Below are 26,670 nucleotides of genomic sequence, written 5' to 3'. Positions count from 1 at the left end.
ATAATTTAAAAAATCATATTTTCTATATGTTTTTCAGTATTTTGTCATATCGTCAAGAATATCATTATTGCAAAATACCCTGAAATACAGTGATATTCTTTTAGGGCCATATTGCCCACCCCTACACCAGATTTTAAAAAAACAGCTAAATAAATATTGAAAATACATACGGATGCATCAGTACCTATGATCAGTACCTGCGTGTGTTTTTCTGTCCATCTTGGTATTTAACAGGATTCAGCAGAAAGCTTTCTCTCCAGGCCGTTCATCAGATAAGGGCAGTCTGCCGGGCTGACTGATAGTTATGCACTGCCATGAGAATAATGGGGCTAATTTACCCAGCAGATGACCGATAACTCCAAACAACCTTTGTGGAGGAGAGAAAAATGCAGCAATATCACAGGCACTGGGAAATACAGTTTACAGACACTCTTAAAACTGCTTTGAGAGCATGCATCTATTATGGCACTGTATATATGGATTAGAACAGTAAGATAATTGCATATGTTTGCATATATAATTATGCATATACAAACATCTAAACATTGCCTTATGGTAAAGGCCTCCGCTGTCTGACATAAAGTCATGGAAAAACATATTAGACCATTGTTTTCTTCAATCTCTTGTTCATTTTAATGCCTGGTACAACTAAAGGTACATTTGTATGGACAAATATAATGATAACAACAAAACTAGCTCATAAGAGTTTAATTTAAGAGCTGATATCTAGCCATTTTCCATGGTTTTCTTGATAATGATTTTGGTTATTATCAAGAAAACCATGATCTATTTGAGCTGTGTTGTTGTTATCATTATATTTGCCCCAAAAAACGTACCTTTAGTTGTACCAGGCATTAAAATTAACAAGAAATTGAACAATGGTCAAATTTTATATAATTTTTTTCCATGACTGTATATCAATGCATTGCATTTGAGAATGTCAAGATTATTTTCTGTAAGGTAAGTACTTGAGTAAATGTGCTTAGTTACTTTCTACCACAGAGTACAATAGTTAAAGTATGAGTAACCAATAGCAACAGTACTGATAGGTCTTTTCTCTCAAGGCACCTTCTTAAATTTAACTTCATGATGGCATGTGAGTGCTGCCATCCTGGATTTAGATGCAAGAAACACAGCAGGATGTGTGTTGTAGTATTAGTAGTAGTGAAATTGATGCGGATGGACCCATTGTAACACTCTGCTTCTCTTTTTCTGACAGTGATGGAACTAAGAGAGACCAGTGGATCCCTCATCAGCTCTATTTCCCAGTGGTCAACATGAAGGAGGAAATTCTACCCGCACTGATAGTCAGAGAAGTCTATTCCATCAGACCTTGCACCATGAGTCTTGATAACATCTGTACTGAAGTGTAAAAAAACACTTCAAAACTTTTCCTACTCCCCCCTTCTCTCCCTGCCCTCCTGTCTTCAAGCCTCAGGAGGGAAAAAAACAACAACTCCCCCATACAACCACTGCCCTGCAACTACCGGACAATTTACTGACCCGAAGACTGTTAACCACAATGACTGTTCTCCTGCTACTGCCCCTTTCCCTTTAAAAACATATTTCTATCAGAAATATTTATCAGAATATATCTCTGCACATGTGTAGTGTATAAAGTTTGTATTAAACTGTGGATCCCTGGAATTCAGCCCGACCCTCCAAGGATTCAATCTGATTGATTCGCCTCACTTGGATTAATATATTCTTTGCAACTATGGGTCTTGTAGGTATTTCTATGTGGCTGCAAGTGTTCCTCAGCACCTGTCGGGGACTGGAATTTTTAGGCACACCAGGTCAGTGGGCACGCTACCTCCGCTGGGACGCCAGCACCCGCGGTGACCTCAGCTTTCAGTTCAAGACGGAGGCCTCGGAGGCGCTCCTGCTGTACTTTGACGATGGAGGCTACTGTGACTTTTTGCAGCTGTCAGTGGTCGAGGGCCGACTGCAGCTAAGTTTCAGCATCGACTGTGCCGAGACCACGGTCGTATCAGACAGACGGGTGGATGACGGCAGCTGGCACTTTGCCACTCTGAGCAGGTATAACCTGCGCACAGTGCTCGTACTGGACGGCCAGGCCAAAGCAGACGAGGTGCGGCCTCAGCGTTTGTTCATGAAAATAGTCAGTGATCTGTTCCTGGGCGGAGTGCCTCAGGATATCCGCAACGGTGCACTCACACTGCCTACGGTGCGAAACATGCAGCCCTTCAGGGGAACAATTACAGACCTCAAATATGGCACTTCACAGCCCCAGTTTCTGGGAAGCCTTAAGGTGCCCCTCGAATCAGAAGGTTGGTGCACGGTGAACCCGTGTGAGAATGGCGGAACATGCACAGTAGTGGATGGAGAGCTGGTCTGTGACTGCTCCAAAACCGAATACAAGGGCCGCTTCTGCAATGAAGGTAATGCATGCTTTTAAAGTCTTCTTTAAACACTTCTGTTCACCCTGATGGACTATGGCAGGACTCCAACTGTGAAAAAGACTCTCGACTAGCTAATCTTGTCATTGTATTCTAATAATTTTAGATTTTTATTTATTGCAATTCCAACTTGTATTTATTGCATCAGGCCAAAATTCTTACAATTTACTATTACTGTTGTTCTTGGAGGCTTGATTTGAATTACTGAACAAGTTGAGGATGTGGCCACTAATTCAGAGGTCTGGGACCAATGCCAGTAAAATTTTGTGAAAAAATAATTGAGAGTTCTTTCACATTTGGAGAACTGCAGTTCAGCTTGGAAAAAAAAATTCACATGCAGCTTTTTTGATTTCCTCTTGTGCAATAATCCATCTGATCACCTTTGCATTATGACCTCATTTGTCATGATATACATTTTCATGTTACCTTACAGGTATGTTAAAAAAACATCACCTTGAAGCTTTCAGTGTATTTTCTGTGTGTTAATATGGTTTATATATATATATATATATATATATTGTAGACGAAGGCCCCATCAGACAGAGCGTGCTTTGTAGACTCTGGCTGTCTTGTTGCAAGATGCCCGATCACACAGAGCATCTTTTTATTTTATTTTTAGGCTAACCTTTGTTTGGCTCTGAAGTAAGCTCACAGAAATGCAGCTTTTTATTTTTTGCATGACAAATTGAAGGGTGAGGGCACTTGCTCCGGCTCTGATTGAGGGTGAGAGGCTGATTTTAAATTACACACAGGGAAACGGACATTGTTGTGGTTAGATGACACCTTCAGAAAAATAAGAAAACAATCAGGAACTTTGTCTGGACGGTGGTCAGTTCGAGACTTATTTCAGGATGAGTTGGGTACGGTGTTTCCTCTTAATTAATCTGATCAAATGATGGGGCAAAATGATTTATTTTAGCCCAGGCAGCTAAAACGTGCTCTGTGTGATCCAGCCCTGAGGGATGTTTTTGCTATTATAGTGTGTCATGGAGGCAGTTTGACATTGTAGGCTTGCTTAGCTCTCCCAATGATTGCTTTTATCCCTGTGCGTACGTGTGTCTGTGACTGAGCTGTAAAATCAGAAAGCTAATCTAAGCACAGTTAGCCAGGGAGGCCCAGGTTAATGGCATCAGTCCTGCAGGCAGTGATAAGGACACCTATAGAGAGAATGGGGCCTCCTGAGCCTTTTTTTCTTCTCCACCAATCCCCAAGATGGCAGGTGTTTTATAACAAATCCTTTTGTGCTGATAATTTTCCTATCGCTCTACATCTGGATACAATAAAACTTGATTTCTAATAAAAGAAATAAATAACAGAAAGCCCTTTACATCCCCATACCATACCCCCTTTTTCCTGTGCTCTGAAAAACTCTAGTCATGTACTTAATTATTCACAATCAATACACATTCTTCAGGCTCCAAACCAGCAGCATCCAGCCGCTGAGGAGTACACGATAATCTGGCTCTTTATGAGATAATCAATAACACTTAAATAAGAAAGTCTTTCGTCCATTCAATTAATTCAAATCACAGGTAATTTGTTTTTAATACATTTGTTCAGCTGTTTTTTTCTCCATCCTGACTTTCAAGTGCTCTTCTTAACCACTACCAAATATGGAATTTACATCTCATTTGGGCTGGTGCCAAATCTCCAGCACACAGACAAAAGGCCAGGGAATCTGGAATTTAGAGATTAGGTTTTTTTTGTTTTGTATTTTATCTATGTCTGCTGCTTTTTTTTGGAGGGGGGGGGGAATGGGGGAGGGTGTGTCGGATGGGGTTGGGGATGGAGCATTTATCTGGGAAGGTGGGCTTTGAGGGCAGAAATATTGATTTTGTTCCACTTTAAAAATAAAATCAAGAACAATAAAATACTTACTGTCTTGTAAAGTATTAAACAAAATCTGTGAGCTCAATCAATGCTTTGTCACCACATCAGGCGAGTGGAGGACTAGCTGTAGGTAGATAAACCACACTTCCTCTACACGGCCCTCTTTGCTATGAGTACCAGTCAAATATACAGGTGCATCTTAATAAATTAGAATATCATAGAAAAGTTTATTTTTGTCAGCAATTCAAAAAGTGGAAATGACACATTATATAGATCCATTACACACAGAATGAAACATTTCATGTCTTCGTTTATTTAATTTCTTTTAATTATAATGATTATGGATTACATTTAATGAAGAGCTAAAATTCAGTGTCTCAAAAAAATGTAATTCATCAGTACAATGTACAGTATGAGTACTATATATATATATATATATATGTAGTTTAAAAATCACCAGACCTAGTATCACATCCCATTGTGCCACTTTAATCGATAACATATTTACCAATGATATTGAAAATAAATTCAATGAGCGGACTATTAATTAACGACAGTTTATAACAGTAACTACCAGAGAAATCAGCCAGAGGAAAAACTAAAATACAGACGTGTGAGGACAGAGGAAACTATGAGTACATTTAAGAATGATTTACTTGCACAAAATTGGGAAAAGGTATATAATGAAAGTGATATTAATACTGCATATGAAACCTTTTTAAGAATATTCACATCATTATATGATAAAAATTGTCCAATAAAACGATACTACAGAAAACAAAAAAACAAAGATTGACCATAGTTAACGAAGGGATTACAAAGTGCCCGTGAATAGAAAAATACACTATATAGAGAATTAAAAAAAACAAAGGACTAAAGAGGTAGAAAAGAAATATAAAAGCTATAAAAACAAGTTAACCAATATTATAAGGGTATGTAGGAAATAATACTATAGTAACATATTATATTCTAACAAAAGCAATATTAAAGGCATATGTTAAAAAGGTAAAGGTCTTTTCCACCATATTCTAATGTATTGAGATGCTCCTGTATATATGACAAAGCTCTGTTTTTGTTATTAAAGCATAACATGATCTGGCATCTGCCCCTTCACCCAGACCTCTAAGATCCACTAGCTGCTTTGATCCAGTCCAATCTTATCTGTTGAAGGCTGATTATGGATCACAATAGTTTAGCATCTCTCTCATCACTATTTATATTTCTTCAGACCCATTATTTTATCTGTGAGTCTTTAAAGATTGACTGTAGCATCCCTGGCTGAATGACTTTTTTACTGATAGTTCACAAGATTGATTCACAACTGTCTTCCATTAAAATAAAAATAGGACATTTCTCGACCACCTTGTGAATTCACCATAAGAGCTACACGATTGGAAAACAATAGCAAACATTAGCATTAGCTACTTAGCAAATAAACACCTTTACAATATTTAAGACAACAAAAACAGCCACCAATATATATGACAGAAGAAAATAAACTTTAACAAACCTTGTGCTCCTGTCAGTCAGGCACTATAGAAGCCTTTTGATACTTTATATCTACTTTATATCAATTACGAAGTACTCGTTATTATTTATCGTTTGTTTTTCATTTATTTCCTGTCACAACCTTTCAAAATAAAAGCACCCGTTTCACACTGGACGGCACCTTTTCAAAATAAAAGCATCACAACATTGTAAAACACCTCGAAAATATCCAAACAAGAAAAACAAGCTGCATAATATACAAAAACACTACAAATAACCTTGCTAAAGGTAATTTACATTGACAGTATTCAGCTGAATCATAGGGCATATTTGTTCAAAAGGGCCAGAGCACTGACCAAGGGTCGAAGAGGACCCCCTTTTGGAATTGAAGGGCTTACTTATGCAAAATGAATTGCCTTTTGGGGGTTTTTAACATACTGAAAATGCAGATGTTTTATGGGTCTTGTGAGTGGGTGTGGCAAAAATGGATTAGTAGAGCCCCCTGCAAAATTTCATTGGAGTGGAACCCAATGGCGAGGTATCACGTAGACAAACAAAATGTAGTGGACAGATGTAGCATGCGAATATTGTTGTAATTTAAGATATTCAAAGGGTTGCTGACCTGCCAACCCTGGACTTTTGAGTTCCACTTTGTTGACCTAGATGTGTCAGATCCCTCTTGTAACTATGCACCACTCAAATAATCCATTTTACTGGGATTATGTCACAGGACAGAAACCACAGATGCTCTAACTTTGATTTCACAGGGACTTTAATCATCTGACAACTAAGCTCTGCACATCTGTGCCAGGGCAGTGAAACCTTAAACCTGCGTTCTTTCCAATGGCCAGCAGGGTGCGACACTGCTAGCTGCAAAAAGAAGCCTGTTTCATAGCCTGTGTATAAATGTTTTTTGAACCTGCAACCCTCTTGCTGTCAGGTGAAAGTACTCACCACTACACCGCCGTGCAGTTAGTGTTTGCTACAAACTACGAAAAAAATAAATCTGAAAAGTCTTCTTAAAGGAGATTTTACAGGGGTTAAGGCAAAACCTCATTTCTATCTCATGCATTAAAATGTGACTATTTGTGTTTTTGCCTATTGCGTTAGAATTATTCTACACACTGAGGTCCCTAAAGAGGCTTTGTGTTGCATAAATTGGACTGCACTGGAAAGCTGACACTCTTGTGGATTCAATGAACCCAGTTTTATTCTTGTGTGATGATGTTAGTCTTTGAAGTAGACATTTTATTGCAGTGAGGGCATTTCTTGAGTCTCGACCTCGGTGTTTAACATAAGCTGCTGTGACCTCTAGGATAATCACAGCCTCATGAAACTAAATCTATGGTATTCAGATGATGTACAGCTTTCCTATATATATTGGCAATAAGGGAGTTTACAAGCAGTTTCCAGAAGAGAAATCTCTGTGTCTATGTCTGTGGAATTCTGGAGTTTTTAAAAAAAGAAAAAGAAAAAAAAGGCAAATCAACAGGCTTGGAGACTGAAACATTGAAAACACTTGTCACAGCTCCAAGCAAAAACTGTGACCCATTTAAAATGACGCTCAGACTGACAGGAATGGACCGTCCTGAGTGAGTTATAAACTGTCACCCAGGCCAAGATACGATGGATCACCTAATTGAACTATACCACTAAATTAAATTTAGAAATAAGGAAATACTCATTTATACTTTATAATACTCACTTTAGCCCAGAATAACATTTCAGACAGTTTGGGAAGACTGTAGAATTTTCTTCAGAGAAACTTTTGTTTTCTTGGACTCAGGATGGAAATTATTAAGCTTTGAACCTGAACAATATCACATCATGGCAGCCATACATCCAGGCTATTGGAATGAAACTGTGGAGCTCCTGGTGATATTTTGGCCTGTATCTTGCCTCTGTTTTCCATGTTTCAGTCTGAATTGCAGGAATTCAGTTTCTAAACCTTAGCCAAACTAACTAGGAGCTTTCTTGACACCCGTTCTTGTCCCATTAATGTTTAAAGACCCCAGCTTTATGTCCCACATATTTATGATAAAGCTGCATCTCAACAAGACAGAGAGGAAAGCACACATAAGTGGAAGACAATGGAAAGGTGGATGGATGGATATATACACTTTTAGAGCACCTTATAATATAGTATATTTTGCTTTTTTATTGCTGCTTTTAAAAGTAAATATTTGGCATCAATACACAAAAATGTCTTTTGCAAAAAACATTTGAAAATAAAGCTCTCCTCCGGCATCTCTCCCCTCTCCCCTCTCTGTCCTAAGTCCCACCCAGCAGATCACTATGCATGGCCATGTGCATTTCCACACACTTCATACAGTAACCTGTAGGAGTTAATTATCTGATGCCATTATATAGCAGCATTACTAAGAGAGTTATTGTGTTCTTTGCTCTTTGAGGTGACACACTGTGATTTTCAGGCTGCTACTGCTTATTCAAGGCTAAGTTATTAGATCAGAGAGACTTTTTTGTCAGTGCAGTAAAGCACATAGAGGAACCAAATAGGGGTGTGCCAAATCGTATCGTTCACGATAATATCGTTTTTTTTTTTTCCATGGTTAAAAAAAATGCATATCGTGATATTGGCAACATTCCTACTTCTTGATGTAGTGGCGTAAGGTTAACAATTAAAGTTGTTTTAATCGCAAAAGCTACTTACTCTCTGTCGCTAAACACATGCAGCTTTCAAAATAAGAGCACAGTGTGTTAACAGAATCCACCACAGAACTTACAAGAAGACTGTCAAAATAAGATGCCTTAAATAAAACATACAAGAACCTTTTATTTTCCTTTACAAAATGGCATTAAAATATGCCCCCGGAACCCCTAAATGGTTATTTTTATTATTTTCTCATACATTTTTTTATTTATTTGGCAACTGTTGAGATTTGCACTTCACACTACATTTTAGATTTTTATTTATTTATACAGACTAAAAAAAACATATTTTCTATATCTTTTTAAGTATTTCGTAATATCGTCAAGTATATCGTTATTGCAAAAATAGCATGAAATATCGTGATATTCTTTTAGGGCCATATTGCCCACCCTTAGAACCAAACTGTAAAAAAGACAGTTCTGTGTATTTTCCAGGGAGTATGCATTGCTCTGAACAGTCAGGAGAGCCTTTAGACTGGCATAAATAAACCTTTTTGACCTATCACTCCACTGCGACTTCAGGCGTCATCATCCTAGCAGGCTTAAAGTTACTTTGACAAGACATGCACTATAACTATGGGTCATAGAGAGTTTCAGAGATGGAGAAAACAAGTTTCTAATAGTTTGCCTCTTAACCAAATCCAATGGTTCTCAGAAAGGTAATAGAGCAGTATAAAGCGTTGGATTCTCTACAGCAGCGTTTCCCAAACGTTTTTAGCCGCGCACCCCCTTCTATGTCCCAACCGGGTTGACGCACCCCCAATCCCCCACACCTTCAAAAAAAAAAAAAAATGCAATAAGCTTTTTTATAGCCATATTAAAGGCGGCATGTTTAATCATGCTCAAATGACTAGAACACACACGTAATAATCTAATCACGATCACAACGATCGCTCTCGCATTTGAATTAATCTGAAACACCTTAACACAGTTTCAATATAATGCAACAAAGTTACGCGCAACCTTCGACTTTTAAGAGCAAAGAGGATGATGACAGGCTCAGGATCAGAGGCAGAAAGCACATAAGTCGGGGAAAATGTCGTAACATTTTGAGCCGCTTTGAACAAAAATTGCAGCAAGTTTAAATGAGCGTGGAGGTTACACAACCCCGTCATCATAACACAGGTTGGAAAAATGGAAGAAGATAACTTCTATGCTTGCATTTATTAATTAATTAATATTACAGTTTTAAATTTTAAGTTTTACAAAGGAAATGGTTATTTACACGTCTTTATTGTGTGTGTGGAAAAAAATTTAGTTGTGTAATTATCAGACCGCCATTACATTTTTCATCTCGCGCACCCCCTAGCGGCAGCCCGTGCACCCCTGGGGGTCCGTGCACCACACTTTGGGAATCCCTGCTCTACAGATATACAGCATGTAAACATGGCCAAAGTATAGCCTGGGCAGGTATGTAGCTTGAATACCATGGTAGGTGTTGTGTAGGTGCATGTCTTAAACTTACTGTATGCTGCTGTAAACACGTGTGAACTGTTCATTTTCAGTAGCTCAATGGAATATGGATAGCTGGAACAGGTTTCCCTAGCATTCTTGTGATTAAAAGCTATGAATAGAAAGTGCTGTAGTAGAAGTACAGGTTAACTTCACAGGCTTTGGTTATTTTTTGACATATTCCTCCCACACACATTCCCCTCAAAATATCTGAACAGTGTTCTCTTTTTTTAAAAGCCTGTTGCCACATAAACTGTTGTGCATTCAGAAACAAAGAGTTTAGACCTTCCAGCTGTTTACATACCTGTAGAAAACACACTCTGTATGGTACACTGCTGTCCATGACTGCCAATATAGTTAATAATATAATATAATATAGTCCTGCTCCATTTTATTTATAGTTGATGAAGTCAGAGGGAACTAGAAACTGACAGGATTTCTATATTTGGTGATATAAGAGAAAGGCAATCATAAAGCTCCAGCAGATCTTTAGGGGGAGATAGCAGGTCAACAATAATGCTGCATAGAAGTGGTGACATCATCTGAAAGCTGTGAACCAGAAGATTAATTTGAGATGCAGCTCAGCACTGTGTGTCAAGTTGTTCTGGTCAAAAATATCTAATAAAAATGACTTAATTATCTATTTATTTTCAACCTATTCAGGTGTAGCATTTGTTACACACATTTGGTGCTCAATAATGCAGTTTTATTCCTGCTGAGAATGGAAAAAAATTGTCCAAAAAAACTCCAGAATATAACATCAATATGCAAAGACCTTTGGAACAACCCAGAAGAATCCATACTGAGATGTGGGTTCAAAATCTTTGGTCATTTTGGAGATTTCTGTATTTTCAGCGATTGGATGACGAGCATTTCTGTTCTACAAACTGCTGAGAAACCCTCTAACTGTCAATATACCTAGGAAAGCTGCACATCCTCTGAATGCTCCAGATCTCTAGTCTGTGGTTGTAAACTTTCATGAGGTGTGATTATCCTAGAGGTCACAGCTGCTCATTTTATACAGTGAGGTCAAGACTCAAGAAATGCCCTCACTGCAATTAACTGGCTACTGCTGATGGCTAACATCATCCCACATGAAGAAAGTGTGGAGTGGAGTCTCAGCTTCCCAGGAATACCCAATGTATGTTATTTATAATATATTCATGTTTAGGGATGTGTTTTTTTGCCTTAAATTGCATGTCATCAGCATAATAGGCATGTAAAGAGGAGACTTGTGGGAACACAGAGAGCCTAATTTCATTCAGGTAGCATGATGTCAGAGGTCACATGACCACTTTGAAAATCACCATGAAACTTAAAAAAATAGCCTGACTCTGCAGCGTTAGTTTCGACAACTTCCCGACACGATATCCTGACACATGGTGCCTAAAGATTCCATAGGTCTTCTAGTTTCAAATGATACCTGGATCTCCAGTATATTCCTAAAATTGAACCAGTTACGGCCTCTGGAAAAAAAGCAACAACGGCAAAAAAAATTGGGCAGTCGAAACGTAATTAAACAGCTCTGGATGCAACATGGTCTCACAGAAATCCGTGAAATAGCCACGGATTCGCTTAACTCAAAATCCGTGGAATAGCCACGGAATCACTCAAATTTCCGTGAAACTGACACGGATTTAGCAACAATGCAAGTTAATGTCAGTCAAATCATGGGCTATTCCAACATACAAAGTGATTATGTACATTCACTGAGTGAAGATTTAGAAAATAAAACATATATTTCTCGCTAGAAATGTGATCAAAATCCATTTTTATGCAGAAACTAAGTCAAAATATTGTTTTTTTTCACTAAAAATAAGAGAACTGTCCGCCATGTTTTTTATTCTGACCGCCGGAACCTTAAAAGTCACGTGACTTGGACACAAACCAATAGGAAAAATTATCCATGGAATAGCCACGGGATATGACTGTCATTAACTTGCATTGTAGCGAAGTCCATGTCAGTTTCACGGAAATTTGAGTGATTCCGTGGCTATTCCACGGATTTTGAGTTAAGCGAATCCGTGGCTATTTCACGGATTCCTGTGAGACCAGGTTGCTGGATGCATAAACATGAAGCCAAAGTCAATTGAAAAGTAGACGTGTTTAATATAACACTGTAAACTGGTAGTTCAGTGGTCTAAAAGTAGGATAAATGTCGTCTCATCAGCCTTCACGATAATGCAAATTCCTTTTTGGACCGGGGGATGTGAGAGGAGGGAGCTGCCCTGTGCTGAGGAAGGAAGATGAGCTCAGAGCACGATGGGGGGCAGGAACCCTCAGCATTTGGCCAGAGCGGGGAAAGACTATACATATACACCTACCAAGTGTTTCTTGCCACTTACTCACTAATACCAGCTACGGCTGTTGTGTGAGCCCAACAGCTGAGCAGTTGACATGCCAACAGGAGCAGATGGCTTCAGCCGCCCTTCCTGGCTGTTTCTCCAGCCACCCATATGTCCGTATGAACATGAAACATGGCTGCTGGTGAAATCAGTCAATGAGGGGATTATGGCTGTTACGATATTAATGATGAAAACTGTAACAATCAGCAGTGTAAAGAGTCAATCCTTTATCCTGTGGGAATGTGTACATACCGTGCATTTGGTGATTTACCTTCCATGTTAATAACATGCAGGAAACAATCAGTTAAGCCAGTACTGGTGAAAGAAGGCAGAATTTGAAATACCTCATTAATCACTGTGCTCTCCCACTTTATCCAACACATCATGAATCATCCTTTTAAGTAATCCACTTTGAGCTCTAATCCCCCGCTATCCTCGCGTCACCTTTGGAGTATTGAATTAAAAGAGAGAGTCATACTCTTACCTAGATTATGTGTCCATCGATGAATAAATACGTTTTCAAAGCACCGGTGAGTCAACCCCCAGAGAATGGTAATCTGTTTGAATTTTATTTTTTGGGAGAAACTTCAGAGGAGAGCTGGGGGATACAGATGTGTTACATTCACGACAAAAATACATATTTCAGAGCTCCCTGATACAGAACGTATGTGTATGTGTCCTCTCTCTCTCTACAAACACACACACACACACACACACACACACACACACACACACACACACACACACACACACACACACACACACAGACACACACACACGCACACACACTTTTTGTTGTAATATTGCCATTTTAAATGATTGATATAGGAATTATTTCTTACTTGAGCAGTAGTTTAGTTTGACCAACTCTCAACTAAAGAATAATAAATAAACTTTGGTGGAAAAAATTATGTATTATTCATCAGATTACAGGATGTGGGGGCCGTGTGAACCTTTATGATATAGACTAACCTGTTACATTTATGTCTGTGGCCCCATATTCTGAACAAACAAAGTCTTTTATACCACAGTGGCTCTAAAAAAACACTTTACACATTTCCTCCTGCAGGAATTGCAGTGTAGGACTGGAACTTGAATGGGATAATCTGTTACAAATAATGGATGGATGGATGGTTGGATATACTTACTTTGGGTTTTGTGTTTCCTCATTGCATTTCTTTATAACAGTACCTGAGGATACAGATCAAATGAGGTTGTGTGTCTGCACTGAAAGATAATGGAAAAGTCTGTTTCATCAGTGTGTTTATACAAGGAAGGAAGAGATGCCTTTTTCTTCACAGAGGCTACTTCTCTCTGAACTTCATCTAACTCAACTGACTAATGTGTTCATACCAAATGTCGTTTCTTTAATAACTCGTTACTAAAACGTTCTGGAATGTCCATGACATACACATGGCTGTGCCCACTGCCAGCCCTCTGTATGGACAATGAAAGTGTGTAATATTTTGCATGACAGTCAACATGCAAGTAATAAGAGTGTTTCTAATGCTGGCTTTGTTTGCTTGTTTTCTCTCTCTGTCTCCCTGTATTCCAGAGGTCAACAACAATATGCCAGGTGAGTTTGAAAAAGAAGAAAATGTAAATATATGGCAACCATAGCTAATATTTGTGTAGCTGCAGATTTCCATACATGCTTGGGCAGTACAAACAGCGTCTGTATCTATTAAATCGTTCCAGCCTGAAGGTGATTCACTGGGACATCATGCTATATAAAGATGTAACAGGAAACTGGCTAGACACGTATAACAGTATATAAAACTGTGACAATATATTATCTCTTGAAGTAGAAAAATCAATAATATTTCAGTGCATAAAGCTATTTTTCTGAGATGTTCTGAGATAGCTTTACTTCAGGTAATTTAAACATACAATGAAAATCAGCTATCAGTTGCAGTACTTGCCATATGTTGCCATAACATAACTTCACACGCAAAAGCCTCCTGTTCACCGTAATAGATTACTTAATCAAACAATTATTCTTATCTTACAGTCTGATTTTGAAATTGCACAACGACCTTAACTGTAAACAGCTGTTAACTGTCAAAGACATGAATTCAAAATCCGTCACCCCCGGTTACAGTGTTCTCATAGGATTGAATTGGCGTGATCAGTGGAAATCAGCTTCATAGATATGGGCTTAAACAGGCCTGCTCCACCCACTAGTAGGTCCAGGAGGCCAATTAAAAAGTGGCTTAAGTAATTATGATGACAGCAATAGTTTCTTCAACACAGGACCCAGGAAACCAGGGCTTTGTGTCTTGTGTGAAACTAAATTTGTGAAATGAAGAGTTAATTTTTTAATTAAATTAAATTAAAAAGACAGTTTGCAGAATCAAACCATTAAATTATAGCCATTTGGATTAAATGTTTCTTATATTCAGAAAGTGTCCTGACAGGCTATTAAATCGATTTTAAGTTACTTAATACAACAGATTATACTAGAAAGTATCACTTTTCCGTCCAAATGTGTATTGAATTTTACCAGATTTCTAGAATATTGGCCAAAGAAAATGTAAAGTAATGCAGTTTTCGAAAAAAAATTAAATGATGTCCAAGTTTGTCAACCTATCTAAAATGAGCCCATTCACTCTACGAAGGAGACTGTTTTTGGCTGGTTGTATCTGTGATTTAAGTCTTCTGTTCACTACCCAAAACTTATAACCACACGTAAAGTTCAGTGTGTAGACGGCCCAGTAAATAAAGAGCCTTTCCTTCCAGATAGGCTCCTTCTTGCTCCTGCATCACTGCGGACCGCTGCCCATCTGACGCTCCGTTCCCCCCACACTGCAACGAGAGCTCCAGTTAATATCATGTTATATATCATTATCAACTTAAACGTTTGTATATCAGTGTTCCAAGCTTGTCAGTCTCACTTTTACTAAATTGCTGGTATTTCTCATGAAGAAAACCACAGGAAGCTTTGTGTGTGTGACCGCTCAGTGTGTTCAGATCTCATGTATTCCCACCTGGGAAACATACCATCACAATACCAAATTATTGAGTATTTGAAACCAAGTGTGCTCTTTTCTCAAGTGTTCTCTTTACTTCTTTCCCTTCCCTTCTGTTTTCTCCCTGTTTTTATCTTCCCAAGGCCTTGCACATATGATGGCAGAACAAGGTATGCCTCTCTTTCCCTCTTCTTCATCATGTCCTTCTTTTGTTTGTGATTGTAGTGTGGAGATGCACATTTTGGTGTTGGTGTGGAATAAATGTTTGTGCATGGTTTTCTACATACATTGTGATATAGAGTGTGATTTAATCATTCTGCTGAACTGCCCTACAAGGCTAAAACTACGACGGCGAATTAGGGACAAGTATTGAAAAGAAAAAAAAAATATGGACCCAGGGGAGGGGGGTAATATTTTGAGAAAAAAGTTGCAGCTTTATGAGATTAAAGGTGCCAGATCTACAAGAAAATGCACAGGTTTATGATAAAAAAAAGTGGCGAATCTATGAGAAAAATTTTGCAGATTTATGAGAAAAAAGTTGCAGATTTATGAGAAAAAAGTTGCAGATTTATGAGATAAAAAGTGGCAAATCTACAAGAAAAAAGTGGCAGATTAATGAGATTAATTGTGGCAAATCTAGGAGAAAAAATAGCATATTTTATGAAATTAAAAGTTGCAAGTCTTGGAGAAAAAAAATAGGCTAGTGTTTTGTTTTTCAAGGGACTACATCAGAAACTGCTGTATTCCGTGTACTACGTCCGCAAGGAGTGACTTAATCAAATTATACTTTGGAATCGGATTCAGCAATAAAGAAAAGCTTGTGGTTTTATTCCAACAACAAACTGCACCTGTAAAAGCCAAAGTTGCATGTTTGTTATCATAACTATTTTTTCTTTTTCAATACAACAAAGATTTGTGCAAAAAGTCATTTTAACCTAGAATATTGAGTCAAATAGCAAGTTTCGGTAACACTTTACAATAACCAACTAAGTAAGCAATAACCATTTGCGCAGTTTGTGCTCTTTGCCTTTGTAGGGCAGGGTTGTTGTGACATTCAAAGATCCTGTGATGTCTGTTGTGGTTGCATGTTGTAAGTGTTTTATGATGTACAGTTGCATTACAGTTGCTATTGTACATCGATTTATCCTCACGTACATCATGTATTCAAATATACACTGATACAATGTGTTTCTGCTAGAATTTGACTTGATGTATTTTTTGCCTCTTCTTCCTTCCTGTCTGCGGTCTCTTGGCTGTGGATCATCTGTTCTGTCTTCGCCTCCCCCTGCTCTTCTAGCTAAAAGCAAAGGTACAGCTTTTTCGAAATCTTTCACTTTCCGCCTCTATGAAATGCGACGCTTGCTCTGTGAGTGTTGAGAGCAGTGCAGTGGAATGTGTTTGATGCTCTAATGTGTGTGTTTGTCTGTGTTCAGTGCCTCCTCTGTAATGGTTTTTCACAAAGGCTGCTCGGATTAAGCACATTGTTATGCCAACCTTAATTGAAGGAAGAGAGAGTCTGACGCTTCTTTTTTAACTGTGCATATGTGTGGTTATAATTTCTTAGAATGTCATACAGTGTGTGCAGGCTGGGCATGTTTTCACAAGAACAAGCCTCTCCTTCCTCTTCCTCAGTAAACCAGGGTTTGTACTCATTGCTGATGTTCAAATACTGACATTTATAATTTTATAATTCAGAAATGACAGACCAGGACATTTTTTTGGCAAAAGTACTGTCCTAAACTATGATTCATGAGCTTCATTTACACCTTACCTGTTTGTTGTGGTGTTAGAAAATTTTGGTTTATTTGTAATGGCGAGAATGCTTCCTATTATACAAATGAGTTACCACTAAGTTGACTCCAAAATAGGGATGGGAATAATTAATTGATGATCGATTAATGGTCGTTAAGAATATGGTCGATCACATGGAATTTTTAATCAATCTGTGTATTTTTAAATTTTAATTAACTGAACTGAACTGAACTGAACTGAACTGAAAACACGCCGAGCATTCAGTTCTTTCAGTTTGCAAATGAAAGTTGCAATAACAATTATAAAACACACAGAAATACAAGAGTATTAATTTGAGCAAAACTAGCTTACTGTATCAAACCTTGCTAGCATGAATTACTGAGTTTAATTTTATCCTAAACTTATTCAAACTCCAAACACATTTAATATGCAGATTACTGTGAAAACTAACTTCATGCCTCTTCGGGTGCTAAAACATAAAACATTGAACTCCTTGACGTTATCTTTACAGTTTAATCTCACTTGATTTAGTTTTACGATCGTCAGGAAGTCTCTTTTTGTCCTTTCAAAATAAAAGCGTCAGTTATAAAAACAGGCTTTTGCATAGTGCTGTATATATATCTTTTATTGGTAACACTTTACAATAACCATCATTTATAGATGGTAAATAGACCATTTATAAATGGTAAACAGATAGTTTATTAATGTTTAATCATCATTTATAAACCATATATAGGCCATTTAGAATGGTAAATAGAAAATGTATTAATGTTGAACTATAATTTATGTTTTTAATAGATGGTATATTAATGTAAATTGATAGTTACTTTACCATAAACAAACAATTACATTATAATTATTAGTTTATTAATAGTTTTGCACTCATTATAACATTTTTAACACCATATGAAGTATGTAAATGATTTCAAAATGATTCTTATACCTGTTGTTTGAAAACATTTAAAGATTAAATATGTATAGAATTTTGTAAATGGTTAATAATTGGTTTATAAACCATCTATAAACATCACTTAGATGGTTATTGTAAAGTGTTACCCTTTTATTTTGCCCATGTATTCATGTTTTAATACAAACTGTATTATGTATAAAACATAGTGATTAACTGATCGTTAATGTTATAGATGCTTGAGTTGGCAGGTTTCTTCCAAACACCCATCCCTGCTCCCAAACATTCAAGGACATTCAGATCCTGCAGAAGCAGTGCATAATCATCTACTGGTGATTCTGTTGAATGTCAGGATGAAATTGGTTGTTTAATACGCAATACTAAGCACTGTTGAAATGATCATTACCACACCAATTAAGCACCAAATAGCAAGGTGGTTAGTGAATAAATACAGCCAGACTGCCGTTTGAGTTCTTGTTGTAATTGTTTTCCACAGTGCACACCGTTGTCATTGTCATTAGTCAAATAAATCAATGACAGGACAATAGTAGATAATCAATACTCATCCCGTGTGTCAGGCTGCCGACACACATCTACAGATGTAGCGTTGTCGTCCCATTCACTTTCATTCTTCCAGCACAGATGTGAAAATATTCGCTCAACTGTGGTGAACATGCACCTGCAGGTTGAAGAGAGGAAGTGTCTGACAGGTGTCTCTGCTTTTGCACTGAACAGCAGCTCAGAGTCTCTGGGTGGCATCTTGGAAAGGGAGCCAGCTGGGGACTCTGTAGTTCTTCTGGGATACTTCAACGCTCGTGTGGGCAATGGTGGAAGAGGCCTGAAGGGATGGCCTGCCCAAGTTGTGTTTTGTTGCTGAACTTCTGTGCTAGTCATGGATTGGCTATAACAAACACCATGTTCGAGCATTTGGTGGTTCATTAGTGTACTTGGTCAGCTCCGAGTTGTGGTCGGATGGTTATCGGTGCCTGTCCTGGAGGTAACCTGAGAACTGAAGGAGGCCTTCAGGCTAAAGGTTTGGTTGGCCCAGGGGTCTCCGGAAGCAGCAGGCAGGTACCGGTTGGCCAGAAGGGCTGCAGCTGCAGTGGTTTGCCGAAGCAAAAACTCGGGCGTGGAAGGAATTTGGTGAGACCATGGAGAAGGACTTTCGGCTGGCCTCAAGGAAGTTCTAGCAAGCTGTTTGACGGCTCAGGAAGGGGAAAGAGCTTGGCTCAAGCAGTGTTCAGCAAGGGAGAAGAATTAGGGATATTGTCAAGTGGTGGAAAGAAAACTGAGGAACACCTGCATCTGGCAAACTGAATTCCTAAATTGCCATGGATTTGTTTGATTTAAGAGGCTAATTACAAGCAACAGGCAATGCTAGATTCATCAGCAGATCTGCAAGCTGCATTCAATATTGCTGTGTCCAAGCCAACAGTTTCATTGTGTTGTGAGCTTCTAGCAGCGCATTTTTTAAATACTGCACATACGTGTTGTCAACGTAATGTTTTGTGTGTGTCTCCAAGAAAAAGTTTTAGTATGTTGTCAACTTGATGTGGTGCATGTAGTCAAATTGGTGCTCTAATGTCACATTTCAAGCTTTTACACTATTCATAATATAAAGTTATTGTGCATGCACACACATTCACAATGTGTCCATATCAGTCCCGCCCCCACATGGTCTCTTGTGTGTGTGTGTGTGTGTGTGTGTGTGTGTGTGCGCCGAACTAATTACTAGCAACCCCTAGAGGCCGGTCAGAGGAACATACGCCGTTTGTTACCAAACAATGAAAGTTGTTTTAATCCCCAAAAGATAAAAACTCTGTACACTGTTAGTATAAATTACTAACCGTATGATTTACTTCCTGTCGCTCAACACATGAAGCTTTCAAAATAAGAGCACATTGGACGTGTTAACAGAATCCACCAAAGAATTTACAAGAAGGCTGTCAAAATATGATGCCTTAAATAAAAGATATACGAAGCCTTATTCTCCTCTACAATAATTCCAATAATTAATACAATAATTGGAACAGTGGCATGACAATATGCTATAGCCCACCAAATTTGGGCTTTTATGGCAAAAATTGCACAATACACATGCAATGGCTTCCCCCTATTCTCAAAACAAAGCTTGTGAGCTCCAGGAGATTCCTCTCCCCTTACCACCTGCCTCTAGTTCTTGTTGCTGTGTCTAATCCCTGAGCGAGATGGTAGACATTATTAGGCATCAGGCTCCCTGTCGCCTCACGTTAGGCAGACAAGAGGCTCCATTCTGGCTCTATTTGCATTGCAGCTCACTGGTGGCAGGCAGGCAGGCAGACAGAGAGGGATGGGGATAATAGGTAACTGTGTCTTCTCCGTGGAGGAGTCATATTTTACTGTCATGGGCTGAAACAGTATGCAACTATACTCATTTTTCTCTCTCTATGGTAATATTCTCTAGGTCAATTGCCCCCACTACTTCTGTTATGTATGTAAACACTTTACCTTCCCCTCCTGTCTCTGTTGTCTTTGTCATTTTCACTCTTCATCCACTCCCTATTAACTCTACCATCTTTTTTTGCCTTTCTCCCCTCTCAACTCTTTCTAAAATGACTACCAGTTTCCAATCTTGTCCATTTTTATGAATTTCATTCCATGTACAGGCATACTGTCTTCATGCAATTTTGCCCGTCTACCATTTTAGTGTGAATACATACAAGGAAGAAGCCATGGTGTGATAACACAATGCGTTATTATTGGCTAGTGAATTATCTGTAGTCGCACATTCCTGGTAGATAGCTGTGTAATGTGAACAGCATGTTTATATTGGGTACATCATTTTTGCAGCCTAATTTTCATGCATGTAATGATGTACAATCAGGTTGGTTTATATTTGGGACAGCATGGCTCAGAAGGTGGACGGTCGTCTAATAACTAGAAGGTTCCTGGTTAGACCCCTATCCTTAACCTGGTCAATGGAGCCGATCCCAGCTGACATTGGGTGTACGGGCAATTTAGAGTCACCAGTTAAACCTGAGTGCATGCTTTTGGACTGTGGGAGGAAGCTGGAGAACCCAGTGAGAACCCACGCCGACACAGGGAGAACATGCAAACTCCACACAGAAGAGCCGCTGTGAGGCATGAGTACAAAACAAAAACAATTTCAGCTCAAATTCCATTTCAGCTTTCAATTACAAAATGTTATGCTGTATAGTTTCAGGAGCAGGACCACACCTCAACTGCGCCACTTCCAGCTTTCCTTTATAAACCCACGTAATCGTTTTCTCATCTTTCCTCCGTGCCAGAACTGAAACCATGTAACACTGTCTTGAGAGCATTCAGAAAACCTCACTTATCTCAGGTGTGGGCAAAACTGGCATGACTATTGGACCATGTCCAAAGTGTTCACCAGCCACGCCATTAGACACAGCAACAATAGCTGAAAACTGAAACTCTGCACCTAGAGACAGGCTTTGTGGGTCCATGGTGCCTGGGAGCTACGTTGGACTACCTGCTGAAGCTTGCTCACATGCAGACGGCAAATTAAAATGACCATTCTAACGCTTTAATCACGTTTCTCCGATCAGATGTTTCAACACATTCTGTTGATGGTGTAGTCTTGCTAGTGAAATTATCCTCATCATGGAATTGCAGATGTTCAGATATCTTGAGCACCTCAAACACTTCTCAGATATTTTGCCAACAAATGACTGCAGCAGCAGTTTACAGCCTACACAGTGGCTTTAGTAACATATTTTTGATACGGCAGAGCGTTTATGGAGCAGGAGTGTTCTACGTTGATGCAAAAGGTCGTCAGGTTGTTGCAAGATCAGGACTTCTGCACAAATGTGTCACTGCTGCACATTTGATACACTGTCCTGCTTTGATCAAGTTTTTTATTTATATTTTGCTAAATTACAAAATACTTATCAGGTGTGCATTTGAGATTCATGCAATAAAACATTTCACTTTCTTGGGCAAAGAGTGGACAAACTTGCTCATGGGACGAACAGAAGTATGTTTGTTTGTCTCCTGAAGTAAGCTAAAATGAGCTGCCAGCAATGATACATGATCATGCATCGCTGTGGTGAGAGAAGGCTTTTGATTATTTGGTTTAAGTTCAAATACATGTCTAGGATTGCTAGTCAGCCAGAAGGTATATCTGATCCCTCCCAACTGTAACCACTTGTGTTTCTTATGCTTGACTAAGTGCTGGCAAGTGATCCAGGCATGGGGGGCAGCCCAGCATTAGTGACAGAGGGGCGTTGGTGGGTGGGTGTGTCCAGTTGAAATGCAGTTCATGTGAACCCTGCATAGGCTTTGTTTTGGTTTGATCAGTTGCTTAAGAACAAAGCAACGCTGCAGTTTAAGACATCATGTATAGGATACTGGGTTTCATGTGGGAAATGACTGTTTTAATGTCACTTTTGTTGACTGATAGTGGTTTGCCTTAAAAGGGTATTGTGTTATTACTGGCACATGCGCCAAAAATGTGGTAGTATTTCACCTTGTGCAAGACTTTCATGACTTACTACAGTGTTTGCACTGCCCACTGCCACAAGGAATCCGTGAAATAGCCACGGATTCGCTTAACTCAAAATCCGTGGAATAGCCACGGAATCACTCAAATTTCCGTGAAACTGACACGGATTTAGCTACAATGCAAGTTAATGACAGTCATATCCCGTGGCTATTCCATGGATATGTTTTCCTATTGGTTTGTTTCAAGTCACGTGACTTTCAAGGTTCCAGCGGTCAGAAGAAAAAACATGTTGGACAGTTCTCTCATTTTTTGTGAAAAAAATCAATATTTTGACTTAGTTTCTGCATAAAAATGGATTTTGATTACATTTCTAGCGAGAAATATATGTTTTATTTTCTAAATATTCACTCAGTGAATGTACATAATCACTTTGTATGTTGGAATAGCCACCAGGTTGGCCACAAGACTATTGCAGCTGCTACTTCAGAACTTGACCGTTAACATGACACTGCCATTAACTGTATAGCACTCTATTGAGGTGTCTGGTCCGCGGTAGTCAAACAAGGGTCCTCCGCTTTTTCTCTCCACTAGAGCAGTGACAGGATGCCGATCACTCAGAAATCAATTAAAACCAAATAAACAACAAAGTAAGTACCACATTTTCTCAGGCAGAGTTGGCCGATGAAGTGAAGGCGAAGCAAGCAGTTAGCCGTCGGCTAACGCCACCACTATGCTGCTGGGGAATAATGTAATAACACCATGTTTATTTCACTTGTGTTTGTGTGACTACCTGCTAAACAATGGACAGTCCACTAGCTTTGCATTGGCATCACAAGACAAAGACAGCGTTAGCATTTACTAGCGGCCCAGTGCTTGTACTTCACTTTAAGCAGTTAGCTTCCTGTCAGCTAACGACACAGTTGTGTTGCCATGGAAAGAAATATGGTTTTGATGGGCTCCTTGTTTCTGTAATTCTTAGTTATTTTCTTTTGTCATAAACAATTGTAATTCTGTCCCCCGCAGAGAGCTTTACTGCATCAGGCTGTAATTTCATACCTTGAATTTTCACGTTTTCCTTTACACATTTCCAACATAAACTGATGTAGAACAAGCACTAGGGCCTCTTCTGTATCTTACATGTTGCACCTTCAAAGGGACAATTTTGGTTTTGTTTATAATTTTGGCCATTATTGTTAAAAGTTCTTATAAAATTTAGATGTGAACTTAATTTGAGATCTGATTTGACAGCAGTCTCACAGACATATAGGCTACTAACAGGGAATAACAGGAGTTAGATTTCTTTATTTCATTTGGTAACTGGGGTTTGCTTGGAACCTATTTAATTTATTGTTGATTGTGTTATTATTACCCCCCAAGGTATATGAGTCTAGTTATGTTGGTGACATGTAGAGAAAGCCTGTGCACTTTAAAAAAAGAAAAGTTGGGTGAACTCTAAATTTCAAGGCAACAAACTTCGATAAAATTTTAAGTTGGACAATTAAACTCAATATTTTAAGTTTGGTTTTTGAGTTTGCTCAACTCTGAATTCAGATTTTTGTCAACTCAACACGATTGTAACACCGCTAATGTCAGCTAATGTTGCGACCACAATTTTGAGTTAGCATTGACACGCTAAAGGCTACTCTTGTAGCTGTAACAAGCAGCGCCGCTAGCATCAGTTAGCCGCAAGCGTCAGTTAGCCGCTAGCTTTCGCTAATGACCGAATTTCACCACTTTCCAGCATTTCACAACAAAGAAATAAGAGTTAGCAGAACTATTGTCCCTTGTTGTGAACCCCAACTTAAAGATATAAGTAACAACAACTCACAAACTTGTTTTTGAGCAGACAATTGGCTTCCTTTGTTGTGCTAACTTACATTATGGCCCTAAATGTCAATAATTTATATTTCCAAGTTTTACCAACTTAAATCACTGTTTTAGGCCAAAAAATACAAGTTGGCTTTTTTGCAGTGTGGGTTGGAATCAAACCCTGGAGGACAGTATTGGTGCACATGCTCTTCTACCATTTTAACTACGAGAGCACCCCACGTGTGTGTGTTGATACTGTTTATTGAGATTAGTGGCTGTTTGTATAGATGAAACTGATCTCTAGAGATAAATGTGAAGGTATACTATTTGTACTGTACATCTATGATTTACTGTACTCACTATATGGTATCAAATACTATCTAAACATGACACAGGAAATGGAGAAAATTCACCACGCCAACACCTTGTCATGCCTGGTGAGCCGCTCACACCCAGGCTGTTCCTGCGCTCCCATACTGTGCCGTGCCCTGTGCTGGCAGAGAGCATTTGCCAACCAACAGCAGTGACAACAAAAACAACAGACCCAGACAGAACAGCACTGACAAAAAATACACTTATAATTTGTTCCCCATGTCCTTCCCTGTCTAGAATAGAATAGAATGCCTTCTATTGTTATTGCAGAGTGTATAACTAAATTGAGTATGGTCCTGTCGGTGCATTCAAAAGAGCTTATCTAAGCATATAAAAAATACCAAAAAAAAAGAAAGACTGTCGAGTCGCTGTGTGCATGTGTCTCTTCTTCTCTATATTTCTATTTTATTAGCTACAGGATTAATAATTTAACTGATGGAGCATCAGCCTTCAGAAGAACTAAGAGAATAAAGATATTTTGGGCTGATTTAATCCATTGCCCATTTAATGCAATTTTTTACAATATCATGATGACAAAACTGCAAAACACAAAACAGAAGTTATCAGGGTCATGTTTAAAAAATCTACAATATCCTCCATTGTGTGCCCATGCATATTTGTTGAAATAAAAATCTCACTGAGAATTTAGCCAACATGATGCCATAAAAACAGCAGTTAGTTTTTCTACCATTTTAAGACTTGGGCTCAGTGCCTAAGTGTTTTTTTCACGGTGCCTATAAGCTGAATTAACAGGAAAGATTTGATGAGTCATATTTTACTGTCATTTCTGGTCACACTGATTCTGTCCCCTCGTCTACTCCATGTGTCAGAGTTTTACACACACACACACACACACACACACACACACACACGCACACACACACACACACACACACACACACACACACACACACACACACACACACTCCTGTACTTCTATCTTTGTGAGGGCCCTCATTGGAACAGTGAATTCCCTTACAAGGTTATAATAGTTTGGGATTTTTCAATAGTTTTAGTTTTAATTCCGTTGTGAATTTTTCTTTTCAAATTCAGTTAGTTTTAATGAGTTTTTAATGAGTTTGCTAGTTTTAGTTTAGTTTTTATTAGTTTTAGTTTTTTGTAATGGGGTTTTGTTGGCTGGGAGATTAAAAGAGGTCACAGTAAATTTTGCCTTTATTTCCTTTGTCTTATCCATCTTCATTATGTATACAAAAAGTTGACAAAGACGAAAATGAAGGACATTTTCACTATAATTTTAGTTAGTTTTGTAACCACACAATACAGTTTCAGTTAATTATCATTATCATGTAACCTTTAACCCTTAAAACAAAGTCTGAAACCTCAAAAAAGCCTTTAAAGAAGTGAGGACCGGCCGAAATGTCCTCACTTTGCAAAAATGTCCTCACTCTGTTGGTTAAAAACGTGTTCTGGTCCTCACTATGTAGGAAGTACAAGAACACACACACACACACACACACACACACACACACACACACAGGAAACACAAAAGTTAACAATCATGCCAGACTTGATAAAAGCTTTGGTTGTCACCGGACCAGGTTCTGTCTTCATGCTCAGTTTACTTCTCAAAACAAAACGGGGGGGCTGTCAACATAAAAGCGTATATTAAAGACGGTGATATGCATCTAGGTTTTGGCATTGCATCCATGCAGTTGGATCGCTCACCGACGAATCCATATAAACATATATCTATATCAATGTATCTTTATACCCCTGGTGAAAACTGTTTTGATGTGGGATTTGCCCAATCTTTTTTTGTTTAAGCTTCACAGGGATGGACAGACCAGCTGGCTGACATTGTCGTCTTTAGTCCTACCTGTAGCTGGGATTTTAGTTTCACTTACCAAGTGGTAGCATGCATTATCAGGAACAGTGAGACTCTTCAAGAACTGACACTATGAATCACAATCTGACTGTATTGCTATTGCTGTAAAGGCAGATAATTATGGATAATTACAGTTTGTTGCTTTTGAAACTATAATACCAACCACTTAGTGTATAAAAATCACATCAGTCTAGTGTCTGGACCCTTTTTTAGCCTCTGGCTGCTTCAATATTTTAATCTTAATATTTTTTCAGACAACCATGTGTGAAAAATTCTCCAGTTTATGGTTTTATCTAGGGCTGTATGTGTTTTTACCAGATGATGATTTTATTGTACTGCTCACCT

The 26,670-nt window shown here is 38.6% G+C and overlaps 1 protein-coding gene across 1 annotated transcript in view; it reads left to right on the top strand.

The window, feature by feature from the left end:
* nrxn3a (neurexin 3a) overlaps positions 1–26,670 on the top strand; it is a 181,127-nt gene that overhangs the window by 20,711 nt on the left and 133,746 nt on the right. The window contains exons 2-3 of the mRNA XM_059352887.1: positions 1,220–2,402; positions 13,761–13,781. Coding sequence (XP_059208870.1) covers positions 1,718–2,402; positions 13,761–13,781 — 706 coding nt within the window. The 5' untranslated portion in view covers positions 1,220–1,717. The remainder of the gene's footprint in view (positions 1–1,219; positions 2,403–13,760; positions 13,782–26,670) is intronic.

The sequence above is a fragment of the Centropristis striata genome, chromosome 16 (assembly GCF_030273125.1).
Source record: "Centropristis striata isolate RG_2023a ecotype Rhode Island chromosome 16, C.striata_1.0, whole genome shotgun sequence".
Lineage (NCBI taxonomy): Eukaryota > Metazoa > Chordata > Actinopteri > Perciformes > Serranidae > Centropristis > Centropristis striata.
This window is presented reverse-complemented; position numbering and strand designations above follow the sequence as displayed.